At 43.5% G+C, this 14471-nt stretch overlaps 1 protein-coding gene across 1 annotated transcript in view; it reads right to left on the bottom strand.

Annotated features, from left to right (window-relative positions):
* The window catches only part of slc43a1a (solute carrier family 43 member 1a), a 16457-nt gene extending 10358 nt beyond the window's left edge, over positions 1 to 6099 (bottom strand). The window contains exons 1-5 of the mRNA XM_031587309.2: positions 5817 to 6099; positions 3263 to 3420; positions 2875 to 3052; positions 2013 to 2068; positions 1182 to 1258 (exon numbers count right to left, since the gene is read on the bottom strand). Coding sequence (XP_031443169.1) covers positions 1182 to 1258; positions 2013 to 2068; positions 2875 to 3052; positions 3263 to 3420; positions 5817 to 5821 — 474 coding nt within the window. The 5' untranslated portion in view covers positions 5822 to 6099. The remainder of the gene's footprint in view (positions 1 to 1181; positions 1259 to 2012; positions 2069 to 2874; positions 3053 to 3262; positions 3421 to 5816) is intronic.
* Positions 6100 to 14471: the final 8372 nt, after the last annotated feature.

A 14471-nucleotide genomic window follows, 5' to 3' on the forward strand; every position in this document is an offset into this window, starting at 1 on the left:
GTGGGTGCGCTTTTGTGTTGTTATATACAACACATACGACAGTGAGTGTGTGTTTAAGGGAGAGTGTGTGAGTGTGTGTTTAAGGCAGAGTGTGTGAGTGTGTGTGTGTGTGAGTGTGTGTTTAAGGGAGAGTGTGTGAGTGTGTGAGTGTGTGTTTAAGGCAGAGCATGTATCTGTATGACGGTGAGTGTGTGTTTAAGGCAGAGTGTGTGAGTGTGTGTGAGTGTGTGTTTAAGGGAGAGTGTGAGTGTGTGTGAGTGTGTGTTTAAGGGAGAGTGTGTGAGTGTGTGTGTGTGAGTGTGTGTTTAAGGCAGAGTATGTATCTGTCCGTGTGGGTGAATGCATGACGACTCTGCTTTGGTAACAAACGATGACCTCAAAGCTCACAACAACAACATTGTGAAATGCTGCTCACACTGGTCACATACCAGCTTGACTGATGGGGGGCCATTTTGGCAGAGGCTCAGAGAGTGGGAGAGAAATGGACCGAGCCAGAGCCAGAGACGGACAAGGACTATGTGTGTGAGGCTTGTGTTTATGCCACTGTTCGTCACACTGGGCAGTGTGACGGGGGAGTAACAGTGTGTGACTGGGTGCGGGCATGTGATTCTGATAATGCAGTGTGTGTGATTGGGTTGGTAAATATAGCCTGGTATTCTCTTCTAAAGTCTCTGAGAGAAAGAGCAGGACAGACTGAGCCCCCTCACCTGTGTCTTTCCGAATCTTTCTCGCGCACGTGCTCACAAACGTGCGCAGACACACACTTGTGTCACACATGTACTGTACACTCTCACATGATCTCTGAGTTTGCTTATCAATGTTCTCCCCTCACAGTGAGACCACGAGAGTGGAATATGGTGTGTGTGTGTGTGTGTGTGTGTGTGTGTGTGTATATGTGTGTGTTGTAGTCATCCCCTCATGACATCAAGGAGGGTGGGTATGGATTAGGGAAGGCGTGTGGGCATCCTGTGTTTCTGATTGGCTGTCACAGAAGGGGGCAGAATTCCCAACAGAAGTCATGTGGAGACCTGTTCTCACGCACAAACACACACACACACACACACACTCTAGGGTGCGTGCAACCCCCACACACACCTGTCAGGGAAAAATAGAATGACGCCCCCCCCCCCCCCCCCCCAGACCTAGTGTCACACTCCTGGCCTTTGCGCTGTGCTGCTTACCGTCAGTGAGGTGAATGTCAGGCATATTCCTCCAAAGCCATTGAGGGACAGAGCCAGGAAGATGAGTGCAGAGAGCACTGGAAGGAGAGAGGGGGGGGTGGGGTTACTTCAGGGCAGGGCAGTTCTGCCTTTTCATTGCAACTGTTTTCACACTGTACCTTTGGAAGGACACCTGAAGTGGTGTTATGTAACTGACGAGATGTTCGTTGATGTTTTGTGACTTAAGGAATGACTGCAATGAAGGCCATTAGCCAGCTAACAGCAGGAAGCTAACAGCAGGAATCGGGCTAATTGTGTGGGCATTACTGGCCCAAAGAGCACGCTATCTCAGGCTTACAAAACACGGGGGGAAAGGGGAAAAAGGAAAAGCAAGAATGGTGTCGTGGACAGAAGTGTCTAGAGTTTAAAATGGTTTGAAATGGTTTAAAATGGTATAAAATGGTTTAAAAGTGTTTAAAATAGTTTAAAATGGTTTAAAAGGGTTTAAAAGGGTTTAAAATAGTTTAAAATTGCTTAAAAGGGTTTAAAATGGCGTAGATTACTCTTACACTTCCATGAGAAACTTACAAAGCTATTAGACAAGTCAAGAATACTACACCTGAGAGCCAAGAAGACTTGTATGCAAATCACGGGCTCTTGTACTGTTACATAATGTACACAACGTGAGCTACTCACTCAACTCGGGCTCGTGTAGAACAGTGTGTGAGGATTTGATGACATATATGTATGACGTAAACAGGATACAATATATAGTTCATACGGTGAGACATGTATTTGAGAAATATGTACATATGTAATGATATCTGTATCTGAACACATTTTGATTCATACCTGCGGGGTCAGTTGATGACAAAGACATCATTGCGCAGGAAAGAGCAAAGCAAGCACTGAAAGAGAAGGAGAGAAGGGTAAGTTGGAATGACAACAAATCTAATGGTCTCACTTGCTGAGACTAGAGTATGATTATGTTGTGGCGAGAATGGGATCTCACTACACCTTTTCTTTCAATCAGAAGACCGGAGACTGGATGTAGAAATCTGGAGGTTTATTATTGTAATCAATAAGCTACAATAAGGAGATGGTCCATGGATTAGCTCGATCTCATTGTATAAACGTTTTGCATGCCATTTTAAGGCCTGTACATCGTGGGGTGTGTTCTATCTGGCTGTTTGCCAAAACCAATCAGAATGAACTATTCCCTCTACTCTATCTCCCCTGAGTACTCCTGTGTGTGTGCGTGTGTGTGTGTGTGTGTCTGGATCTCCTGAGACTCCCTGACATTCTCTGAGACCCCCTGAGACCCCCTTCTAACCGGGGGTTACTTGGAATGTGTCTTGTGTCGTGCTTTTAGTGCTGACTTTAAGATCAGTGAATCATGTCTATGGCTGAGTTACTGTTTTCCCGCCTAGTCTGCCCTTCCTAAAGTGAGACTTTCAAACTGATGAGTTAATCCATGTTCATCTTAACATACAAAATATCCCACAATTATCCTATTTCCCGCCAAACAAGAAAGCTCTGAACTTATCCCACACATGCACAGACATCTCTTCTCACCACGTGCCCGCACCAACAACCCAACCCACCCATTCAGACTCTTAATCCTGGAATGAAACTCGACCTGCTGCCTTGAAAGTTCATAGTAGGACTCAAAAGGGCGTGTCCTCCAAGCGCGGCTCCAGGTGTTTGCTCTTACCTGCCCATGAGTCGTAGCGGGCGAGGCCCGAACCTGTCCATGAGGATGCCCAGAGGCAGGGTGGTGGCGCTCAGGAGGAAGGAGCCGATGGTGAAGCCCAGGTTCAGCATCTCCTCCTGGGACACGCAACTCGACCAGTTCCCAGAGGTGCTAGTGAGCATCACGACTGACTCATTACCTTGAGATAGAGTGGGGGGGTGAGAGTAGGGGCGTGAGAGAAGGTGGGTGGTTTTCATGCCAAACCAGCATGTTTCATCTTCCCTGTGTATGATTTGGCCATTGGAGTGCAACTGACGATGAGGGCAAGGGACGGGCACTGAGGGGCAAGGGACGGGCGGTGTGATGTGATCGGTGACGTGACCTCGGTGATGTGACCTCGGTGACCTACCTGTGCAGAGGTGGGAATAGAAGCCCTCGTGCTTGAGCATGATGAGCAGGGAGCCCCAGCCCAGCAGCACCGCGGAGCACAGCAGGTTCTCCAGCACCGCGGTGATCGCCATCCACCAGCGCCGCCCGTACGCCTGCGCCAGAGATGGAGCCATCGCCCTGTCAGGAGGGGAGAGAGAGAGAGAGAGAGAGAGAGGGAGAGAGAGGGAGAGAGAGAGGGAGAGAGAGGGAGAGAGAGAGGGAGAGAGAGAGAGATAAAGAGAGAGAGAGAGAGAGAGAGAGAGAGAGAGAGGGAGAGAGAGGGAGAGAGAGGGAGAGAGAGAGAGGAACTCAAGCTTTAGATTCCTTTACAAGTCCATACTGAGTACTAGGACACCAAGTGACAGGACGTCTAGGGATCACTTCCCCGGCTGTGTGACTTTGTTCTATTTTTATGAGGTAGGCTACAGTGGTCAAACATCTGCACAGGTTTTGAGTTTATCAGAGTATTGACTTCTTCTGGAGCAGTAAGAATACGAGCAAAGAATATCAGCATATTCACATGAAACACAGATGCACTACGTGAATACAATTCCAAGGAGAAAAGTACAGCTTTGTTGATTCCGAATGACCCATAAAAGGAATGACAGTGTCATGTGTGTGTGTGTGTGTGTGTGTGTGTGTGTGTGTGTGTATGTGTGTGTGTGTGTGTGTGTGTGTGTGTGTGTGTGTGTGTGTATGTGTGTGTGTGTGTATGTGTGTGTGTGTGTGTGTGTGTGTGTGTGTGTGTGTGTGTGTGTGTGTGGGAATGACAGGCTACACTACACTGGCCAAACTCCAATCTAGTCCTGTGGGCCTGCACTGACTAATGAATATCCCACAAGCCTCTGGTGCTCAATGGCAGCTGTGTCTGCTGTTGTGGCCAGCCAAGTGTCAGGGGCACATTGTGTGTGTGTGTGTGTGTGTTTGTGTACAGTGTGTGTGTGTGTGTGTGTGTGTGTGTGTGTGTGTGTGTGTGTGTGTGTGGGGGCATGTTTGCATGTGATTGCGTGCTCTGGAAAGACAGATGGTGGGTCACAATAGTCTTCAAAGACTGAGGTGACCCGCTGTTGACGTAGTGATCAGGTTCGGGCCAAAACACGAGAGCACACACACACACACACACACACACACACACACACGCACACAAACACGAGAGCACACACCCACATGCAAACAAATATAGACACACGTAGCAGAATGACGGCCCAGGTACTTGCAAATTCACTAGGAACATTGAGTTACAAGCAAAACACCCAGAAACAGGAAGACTCAATTAGCTAACAGGGGACATTGAAGAGAGAGGAGGGTGCTCCTGTGGTCACTTGACTGCTGTTAGTAGGGACAGTGGCTGTGTGTGTCTGTGTTTGTGGGGGAGGTCACACATCAAGGAAGTCGACAAAATAGCCTTTCCTTGGAGTTTGTGTTCAGATTCTTGTGAATATGCGTATCCTGTGATTTTCTTTATCTTCTCTTACTCACTTTGTATGTGCACGCCAGAATATCTGTGTGTATGTGAGTGTGTATAATGTGCTTAGACATGGGTCAGGGGGTCCCTTCATGTTCAATAGGGCAGATTACAAGGGGATTTTTTTAGTAACTGACACTCTTAGGACCTAGCGCTGAGAAGTTTAAATCCCAGGATTGTGGAGAGGGGGACTGTGGCATGGTTACCATGGTAACATGGTAACGTTAGGCTAACTATTATGTTACAGGTAAGTTTTACCCGTCTAAATAACGCTACGGCAAGTCATGGCAGTATTGTAATCATTTATCGCCTACTAAGTTAGGTTGACACATTAACTATTATATTAGACCTAAATACTAACCATACATACTTTCCCCTGCGTATTCTAGTGTCGACCTATTGAATGTGTTACCTGCACAAAACTAGTGTATTTAAAAATCTCTTGATGGCTTTCAATCGGCTGCCTGCAGGCTCTTCGAAACTCAAGTGACCTTAAATAGGCAACCACCTACAGGGGACTCCTCGAGTGGCAAACTCATGTGCTAACCAAAGGTTTTGATTTTACTTTATTTACCAACCTAGTGGAAAGGCGCAGATGTGTATTTTTTTTTCATTCACACTTACGGATTTCCTACATGGCACGGGGAGCTCAAGTAGCATCCTCACGTCATTTCTTATGGTATAGGGTTTCAGTAGCATAGAATAGGCTATCCGACCCCCACCCTAACAAAGTACGCTAGCAAAACCATCGTAGAAACTTGGAACCATTTGTTAACACAATTATAATCATGTAACCAACAATGTATAAGGGCAAACCATACCATACCATAATTCCGTTTAAAGCCGAAAAATTAACATCGCGCACCTAAGGTATTTTGACAAGCATACACAAAACTCGCCGACATGATCTTTCAGATATGAAATGAATGAACGTTAACATTTATGACGAAATCTCGTGCCACGTTTCGCTACTGTAACGAGCAAATCATTGTGTACATTTTCACCGAGCCAATGTAATAAATCTGACTCAGCAGTTAAGTTAATATTTGGATATCATATTAATACTTACTTCATTTTTGACTTTTTGTTAGACGGTATCCCCACGTGTTCCGATTTACTTCCTGAGATCCACCCAAATGTGCGCTAAAATGTCTGATGTAGAATCTCACAAGTCAGTACTTCACCACTTAAATTCCCCTATTCATTATTCATTTTCTCTGCTTTAAATTATTTAACGAAAGAAATACTCCTTTCACGGTAGGTGAGAAGAGCACGTCACAGCTTTCGACCGGGCTTTGACGTGAATAGGCACTCTTAGTGAGCTTGTGTTGACTTTTTGTAGTTCAGTTACCACTCTGTTCAAGTATGGCCCTCCCCAAAAGGCTTATCACTTAACGACTCACGTCTCTCTCTCTGTTTCTCTCTCTCTCTCTTACACACATTTTCCTAACGGCAGCTAGATATGACACAAAGTGTTTGCTGTGGAGTTGCTGTTTTTTTTTTCTTTTCTTAAAGGAATCCATAGATCAGCAAGGAAAGTTGATCCATCCTTTAACCGGCTAAGCTACAAGCCAGAATAGGTGGCTCATGACTTTTTTGCCTTAATAATTGTGTGTACAGGTTTGTATACAGGATTAACTAGTAGAGTGGAAACGTCCATTAAACCGACACCATCCTCAGGCTACCTCCATGGGGGTGGGGGTGTTACAACGTTGCTGGTGAAATTTTGCATTAAACTTCTTCCACAATGTATTCACTATTTTTGGTCACAACTAGTCACATCGAGTTTCATGATTGGGTTCCCATTGCCTGATGCAGGGCCTAATAGTTAAGCTACTTCCACAAAAGATGCAGGGCCTAATAGTTAAGCTACTTCCCCAAAAGACTTTTAAACAACTGCAGCTCATTCATAATGCTGCTGCTAGAGTTGTATCCAGGACCACGTGAACAGAGCACATTACTCCAGTTTTTTTTGTTTTACACTGGCTTCCAGTTAGCTACAGAATGAAGTTTAAAACGCTGTGACTAGTCTATTAATCACTGAATGGTTTTGGCCCCGAATACATCTCTGATATGTTTAAAGAAACGAGTAGGGCTCTTAAATCCATGGCCAAACCTAACATGGTGAAGCAACATTTAGCTGTTATGCTGAATGTAACTGAAACAAACTCCCATCTTAGATGTGCCCAAAAAGTAGCAACTTTTAAGCCCAGGTTTAAAACATTATATTTTTCATGTGCCTATGATTGAGCTTTAACACTTGCGCTCTATTTCTGCCGCACTTTAACTCTAAAAGTACACAGGGAAGTCAGGGATACTTCCACTATGTTTTTATTCTGCTTTACGTACTTTGTACTTTCTTTTAATTATTTGTATCTTATAATTAAATGACTTTTTTAAAATCACATTTTTACATTTTAATTTTATATACCTTGTACTTTCTTTTAATTATATATTTGAAATCTTTTATTGGCTTTGGCGTCTGTGAATCAAATGTGTTATAAATAAACTAGGCTTGCCTGGCCTTCCACTATCTTTCAGTTTAAAACAGTAGACTGCCTCTGTAACACTCAGTGTACACTGACTCACTGTGAAATCTAATCGAACAGATAACATGATACCCTACTTAATGACCATTATCTGCTAGATAGTGCCCTCTTGGAACACATAGTGTCTCCACTGCCCTCTGCTGGGAAGAGGAAGCATGAGAGCTGTCCAGCCTGTGTGGCCATTGTCTAAGCACGGTATGTAGCTCTCTACTGCCCGTAGCCTGATTGTTCTCTCCTTTGTACGTCGCTTTGGATACAAATCGTCCGCTCAATGACTTCATGTAAATGTGTGTCTGCATGTGGCCCATCCAGGACAATGTAGTAAGACTCTGTGGTGGCTACAGCTCAGACCAGGAGACTGAAAACATACAGGTATCCATCGCAATCAAGAGGAACCATCAAATGGGCTATCAGGCTTGCAGAGTCATAGTGTGTAACTAACTGCTGCATTTACCACCTTTGCTCATTGGCTCAGAAATGGCAGTTTAGAGAAGAGAGTATCAACAGTTCATTTAAATATGAAACCTACAGCACATGAGCAGTTCAGGGCAACCATTTTCTATTGTGTGCTTCACATCTAGTCCATTCGTGAAGACACAAGACACAACGAGAGTCGTCATAATGCACAGGTCTAGTGAAGCTGTTCCCAGTTTTACCGGTTACTCACTGGATCCTTTCACTGGACGGAAAAAGCCAGAGATGAAGGACTTGATAAAAGACACCTTTTTTACTACGGATCATTTGAAAAGTAAACAAAAAAAACAGCCGAGCATAAGACACCACGGGAATTGCCCGTTTGTTTTTGGTAGTTTATGAGATGATGGCACTCAGACACTGAGATAGAAACATTTGTGTGGATACCTCACCTTGTCTCTGGCTGACGGAAACAGAGTCCACTATCTTTTAGCTGCATGTCAGTTTGTCAGATACCGCTCAACTGTAGGCCTTCACCCCTTTCACTTTTACTGGTTTGGGGAGGGGGTTTCAGGGTGACACATGTTGTAGTGTAAAATATAGGCTGAAAAAAGTCTAGAAGTGTCAAGAATGTGACATCTGTTGTCTGTTAGAGACCAAATGAAGCCTCTCTGCAGCAGCGTGTGTGCGTGTGTGTGTGTGTGTGTGTGTGTGTGTGAGTGTGTGTGTGTGTGTGTGTGTGTGTGTGTGTGCCGGCGGAGCCTCCTTAGCCATATGGCTCCGATGATCCCAAGAGGAGCTAAACACATCCTCTATGTTCTGCTCATGGACTGCGAAGACCCAGACGTCCACCTGCCTCATAGTTGATATATCTCATAGGGTAATGGTGTAACAGGTGGTTTGTTCTGCTGCAACCTCGACAATTCACCAATTTGTTAGGAAAAGCAAAATACTGACAGAGATTAGAATGGTAGATTGGGAACAGTTCTTTTTATTCAGACCAAAACATTGTGGTCAAGAGGCCTTTCATCAGAGTTACAGTTGCACACGTGGTTCTAAGTCTTGCTCCCAGTAAAGCCACACTATATAGTCCATGGGCCAGACCACATATTGATACCATCTGAGGGGGCAAAACTTTACCTTTACTAAGTAGGACTGATATAAGTCTATTAATAATAATAATAATAATAATAATAATAATAATAATTAATTTAATTTATAGCGCACTCTATATTCGTCTGAATGTCAGAGTGCTACAGTAAAAACATGGTTAAAAAAACATAGTTAAAACATAGTTAAAACAGCCTATAATAAAACATAGTTAAAAGCATAATTAAGAACATCGTTTAAAAAAAAACATAGTTACAACCATAGTTAAGAACATAGTTAAAAAAAACAAAGTTTAAAAATTTAGTTTAAAAACATAATTTACAAACATAGTTAAAAACATAGTTAAAAACATGGTTAAGAACATGGTTAAGAACATAGTTAAAAACATAATTTAAAAACATAGTTAATAACATAGTTAAGAACATAGTTAAAAAACAACCTATAATAAACTCCTAATAATACGTTTTAAAAGGTAAGAAACGCCTTTCTGAATAAAAAGGTTTTTAGGCCAGTCTTAAAACAGTCCAGTGTCTGTGTTGCCCTTAAGTGGTCAGGGAGGCTATTCCACAGGCGCGGTGCTGCCGAGCAAAAGGCCCGGTCGCCCATGGTGCGGAGCTTGGTGTTGGTATATTTATCATATTAATATATGATAACCCTTGCACAAAAGCAGCTTTTCATATTTTTGGGCTACCGTTTTCACTGATCAGCGCTTTAGCGAAATTTCCCCAAATCGCACAATGTGCTAATAGTGTGGCAGATAACCTGAACAATTGTGCATTTTGTGATAAAAGCGTGAAATTTCAACATGGCGGCCATAGCAGCCATTTTTCAAGATGGCCGCTGGTGGTGGGGTACGTAGCTGGAGATTGAAAGTCTGAAGGGGTACGGGACTGTAAAAAGTTTGGGAACCACTGCTCTATATCATATACAGTATTTATACAACTTTGTTGCAATTACTAACTTTAAACCAGTCACGGCTGCTGTTTTGAAAAATAACAACCATCTTAAAATTTGAATGACTTATTTGTGTTATACATGTAGTAACCCCCAATATATGTCAAAAATAACTAACTAGATCAGGGGTTTTCAACCAGGGGTCCGTGGCCCCCTGGTGGTCCGCGACAGCATTGCAGGGGGTCCGCGACATGAGCCTATGTTGATCAGTTCACCATTTACTTTTTTTATTTTTATAAATATACCTGGGCCCGTCGACATATTTATGTCTGAATAGCCAAGTCACATTGCCCAAAATACTGATGTAGACCCATATTCAGCGTAGAAATTACACTGACAAGTATTATAGGCAGAATATGTGTGCGGGGGGGGGAGGGGGCGTGGCGGCGGCGGCGGTTACAAACATGAAAAAGAAGGGTACGGGACTGTACACTGTTTTGGGAATCACTGGCACATCAGTGGGCCGAGGATTACTTTCTGGTCAGAATGATGGTCCCTGGGACAAAACCAGTTGAAAACCCCTGAACTAGATCAACAATCTTACATATTAATTAACAAAGGTCAGAAAATTCTAACTAAAACTAAAAGTTGTTGTCAATGGCGGCCATCTTCAAAAATGGCTCCCACGGCCGCCATATTGAAAATTCATGATGGCCCGATATCTAATTTAGTTTGGACTGCCTATATGTGTACCAAATTTCACGCTTTTATCACAAAGTGCACAATTCTTGTGAACTATCAAGCTAAGCCGCCCCACTATAATATCATCTTAACAGTGATATAACTTTGGTCATTAACTAAAGTATTTGTCAAAATAATAAGTCAAATGTTGCAGCTATTGAAAAATAAAGTTTGATTTTTCATACACGTTTTGTTGTTATCACTTGAAATTCTGATTCTAAGATGGCACCAAGATCAGCCTTGATATACACTAACGTGTATGTTGTATTCGGTTGACCATAATCGTGCACAGTTGTGCATTTACTTTCAGCTTTTAACAGAAGAAAAAACATTGGAATTGGTGAGATATGTAATGAAAATGTACTTAGCTTGTAAGAATTTATTTAAGAATAATTTCAGGTATTTGAGCTGATGAAATCAGATATAAGCAAGGGCGTAGGTTTGCACATGGTCCATAGGGACTAGTCACGACCAACGTTTGGGAAAGACAAAATGATCCCCACCAATATTTAGTTAATTTGAATTGCCTGTTAAAAAAAAATATTTTGCACAATATATTTGCAAACTCATTCGTATTATTATCTATACTGTGTGTGTGTGTGTGTGTGTATTATTATATATACTATGTTCGTCGCCCAGAAGAGTGAAAAATAAATGTCCAAGTTTTCCAATGCGCCTTCGAACCTGCGAGACAAGATGCTGTAATTTCATTGGCTGAAGAGGCTCACGTTTGCAGCAGAGCTGGCAGTAGTCTGATACGAGAAGCTACTAAATACGCCAGGAAATAATAAAGCCTCATATTAGTATTTCGTTTGGTGTCAGCATTGATATTTTTGACCCTTTTGTGCTTTGTAGATAGGACAATGCCACCAAAAAGAAAAGACACATCCAAAGTTTTTTCACCACCCAGAGACTAAGTAGCTATCAAGAAGCCCAGGTCGTTGTTAGTTGGCTACACAGTGCGAACCTGCTAGTCTAACATCGCCACCCATTCTACAATGGAAACTTGTTTTGAAAGTCGTTAGTGTGTAGAGCATGCAACTTTTGCTTGCATTAAATCTATCCCTAGTGTCTGCAATTGTCGTGGAAAATTTGTCTATTTTTAACTGCGTGCATATTGCACAGTTTCCTGTGATAATCGGTGTCTCGCCTTTTCAGGTATGGGCTTCTTGTGGCCTTTCAGAAGCGTCTTAGAGGAACCTGTGACGTCATGGACTCTCAGACGTGCCTTTCTGAAGGCCTGTGGTCTCGTCATGGCCTCTCAGAAGCGCCTATCTGAAGGCCTGTGATCCTGTCATGGCCTGTCTGATGTGGTTTATCGTAAAAGGCATCTCTACCACGTGATTTATCAGAAAAGGTATCTCTACCACGTGATTTATCAGAAAAGGTGAAAAAAAGGGCTTCTCATCTAACTGCTACTTCGATCTGTTGAGATGTCCATGTTCCAGTACCAGCAATACACACATTATTCAACAATACAGTCATAAGTAGGTAAAAATACGACACAATCTTTCGACCAGTGTGTTAGAAGCAGCTGGTCTTGTTGTAGCCAGAAGGATAAAGCTAACGTGCCCACATAATGGGACCATGCTAGTTTAGACCAGTACCAGCAGGCAAGCAACTCAAAAGTGATATTAACTGGTGATAAGTTAGCCTATATGATCCCTTGGATAGTAATAAGGCTATCTCTGTTCCCTGTAATCTTTCGACCAATGTCAGCAGTCAACTAAGCATGGTTAGTGTCTGTATTAAATTGATGAATTACTGTGCAGGAAAAACAGCAGCCTGAAGCTACAGATGTAGCGCAGGGTGATGATGAATCAGCATCAGAGTTTCAGATGAGACTTTGAATTGTCCATTTTCCACAAGTTAGTACACAAATGTTAATATATTTTAATAAAGTTTGCCTGTTCAACATAATACATAGAATATACTGTTACTGCATATTGGCATAGACATATGTTTGAGATATCCAAAAAAGGACAACAAAAAGAAGTGAAGTGAATACTTGCAAAAAATGGGACGTTTTTTATTCATTTATTATTGAATTCATTTATTATTATTTATTATATTACAGTTCCAAGTTCCACAAGTTAGTACACAAATGTCAATGTACTGCCGGGCAGTGTCCCTACCAATGCTGAGACCAAACCTACACCCTTGGATATAAGCATGATGTTTTAAAAGCTTTGTGAAGTTGTTGATCAAGACATTGATGGAACATTTATGTTAAAGATTTTGATGTCCTGAAGGAATGATGGAAGAAACCAGCAGCGTGCCTATGAAGCGGGCACAGATGATGTGCATCATCCATTGCTCCAGTGAGGATTCCAGTGATGACTCCAACCTAGTGTCACCCCAGAATCTAGAATCGTGGCAGACTTTACTGAAGGCAGCACAAATCCGGCAAACGCCCCAATTTTGGACCTTGCCGAAGGCCTGGGTGAGCGAGAGATCCCCCCAGTTCAATACCATCGGAAATGCCGTAGCATTTTCACCTTCCTGGACTCAAATCACCAAAAAAGCGTGTATCAGGAATTCTCTCTTTTCCAATCCAGAGCTAATACCCGTGACAAAGAGCTGACGTCAAGACTAGTGTCATCAATGGACTATCTTGGATTCAGCCAGGTCAAAGACTTGCAAATTTCGCGAAAGTAGACTATATATCCTTATAAAATTGATAATGTGAACTGTTCCAGTACATAGGCCATTCAAATAATGTATTGGTGGTTTTATTTCAATGGAGACGAGATAATAGTATAATGGTACAGTTATACATGATGACTGGAGAATTCATCTTTCCGCATTTGCCTGATAGTGGTTTTCACCTCTTGAACAGACCCCTAATAAGCTGCCTGTCAGGGCTGGTGAGGCCAGGTAAATGTAGTGAACTCAAAAGCAGACTCTGGAGCAGCAGGACAGTTAAGGTGTTCTTTAATGCGTATGTAGCAGTCAGGCAAGACACCCAGTAGGCAACAGAAAAGTCAAAAAGGGAACAAAAAGGGTTCAGGCAAAGTCCAGTAGTCAAAAACAGGCAGAGAGGTTGGTACACAGGTAGGCAAAAATACAGGCAGCGGTACAAAAGGGACTTGGCTTGACTCACAGAAAGAGGTTGGCAACAGATTGGCAGATGGGCAAAAGTTTCCAAAACACAAGGCAATAATCAGAGTCCAAAAACAGGCATGGGTCGAGAATAGACTTGGTTGATGACAGAATCCTAGAAGTAGCTTTCCAACAAGGCTCAGGAAAATTACACGATAATCTGGCACTGAATGTCAATCCTGGTGTGCTTTTAAAGCCGTGGTAAACGAGGAGGTGTGGTGGAGCAGGCACCAGTGATTGGGTGCCTTGCTTGTCAGTCAGGAGACAGGGCAGAGGGAAAACCTGGCACGGAGCATACGGAACAGCACTGATAGCCAGATCACAGACTACAGAGGGCGTGAACCAGGCCGGGCTGTGACAGTACATCCCCTCCTACGGACGCCACCAGGCGTCCAAGCCAGGGCCTTCGGATACTGCTGGTGGAAGTCGGCGGTGATCAGGGAGCGGTCAACAATAGACCTTGCAGGGATCAGGAGCCTTCTCACTGTGAAGACCTCACCACCATCAACAACCCTGAGGGGAGGAGGAGGGGGTTCGGAGGGGGTTCGGAGGGGAGGGGATAGGGGGCTAGAGACAAGGGGCTTTACTTGGGAGACATGAAACGAAGGGCTAATGCGACGCATGGACAGAGGTGAGGCAAGTCTGACTGAGCAAGGGTTGATTCCCTTCGTAATTGAGAACGGTCCGATGAACCTGGCGTTTAGCTTGCGGCATGGGGACTTGAGGGCTGCAGACGATGCCTATCTGCCTGTTTCTTGAAGGCATCTGAGGAGCGCAAGAGCTGGGTCCTGGCCTGAGACCAAATCCTCTTGCAGCGGCGCACAAAGGCTTGAGCAGAGGGAACTGCAACGTCCTCCTCTTGGGAGGGAAAAAGGGGAGGCTGATGACCCAGGCAGCAGTGGAAGGGAGAGAGA

Source organism: Clupea harengus, chromosome 20 (genome assembly GCF_900700415.2).
Source record: "Clupea harengus chromosome 20, Ch_v2.0.2, whole genome shotgun sequence".
In the NCBI taxonomy this organism is placed as follows: Eukaryota; Metazoa; Chordata; class Actinopteri; order Clupeiformes; family Clupeidae; genus Clupea; species Clupea harengus.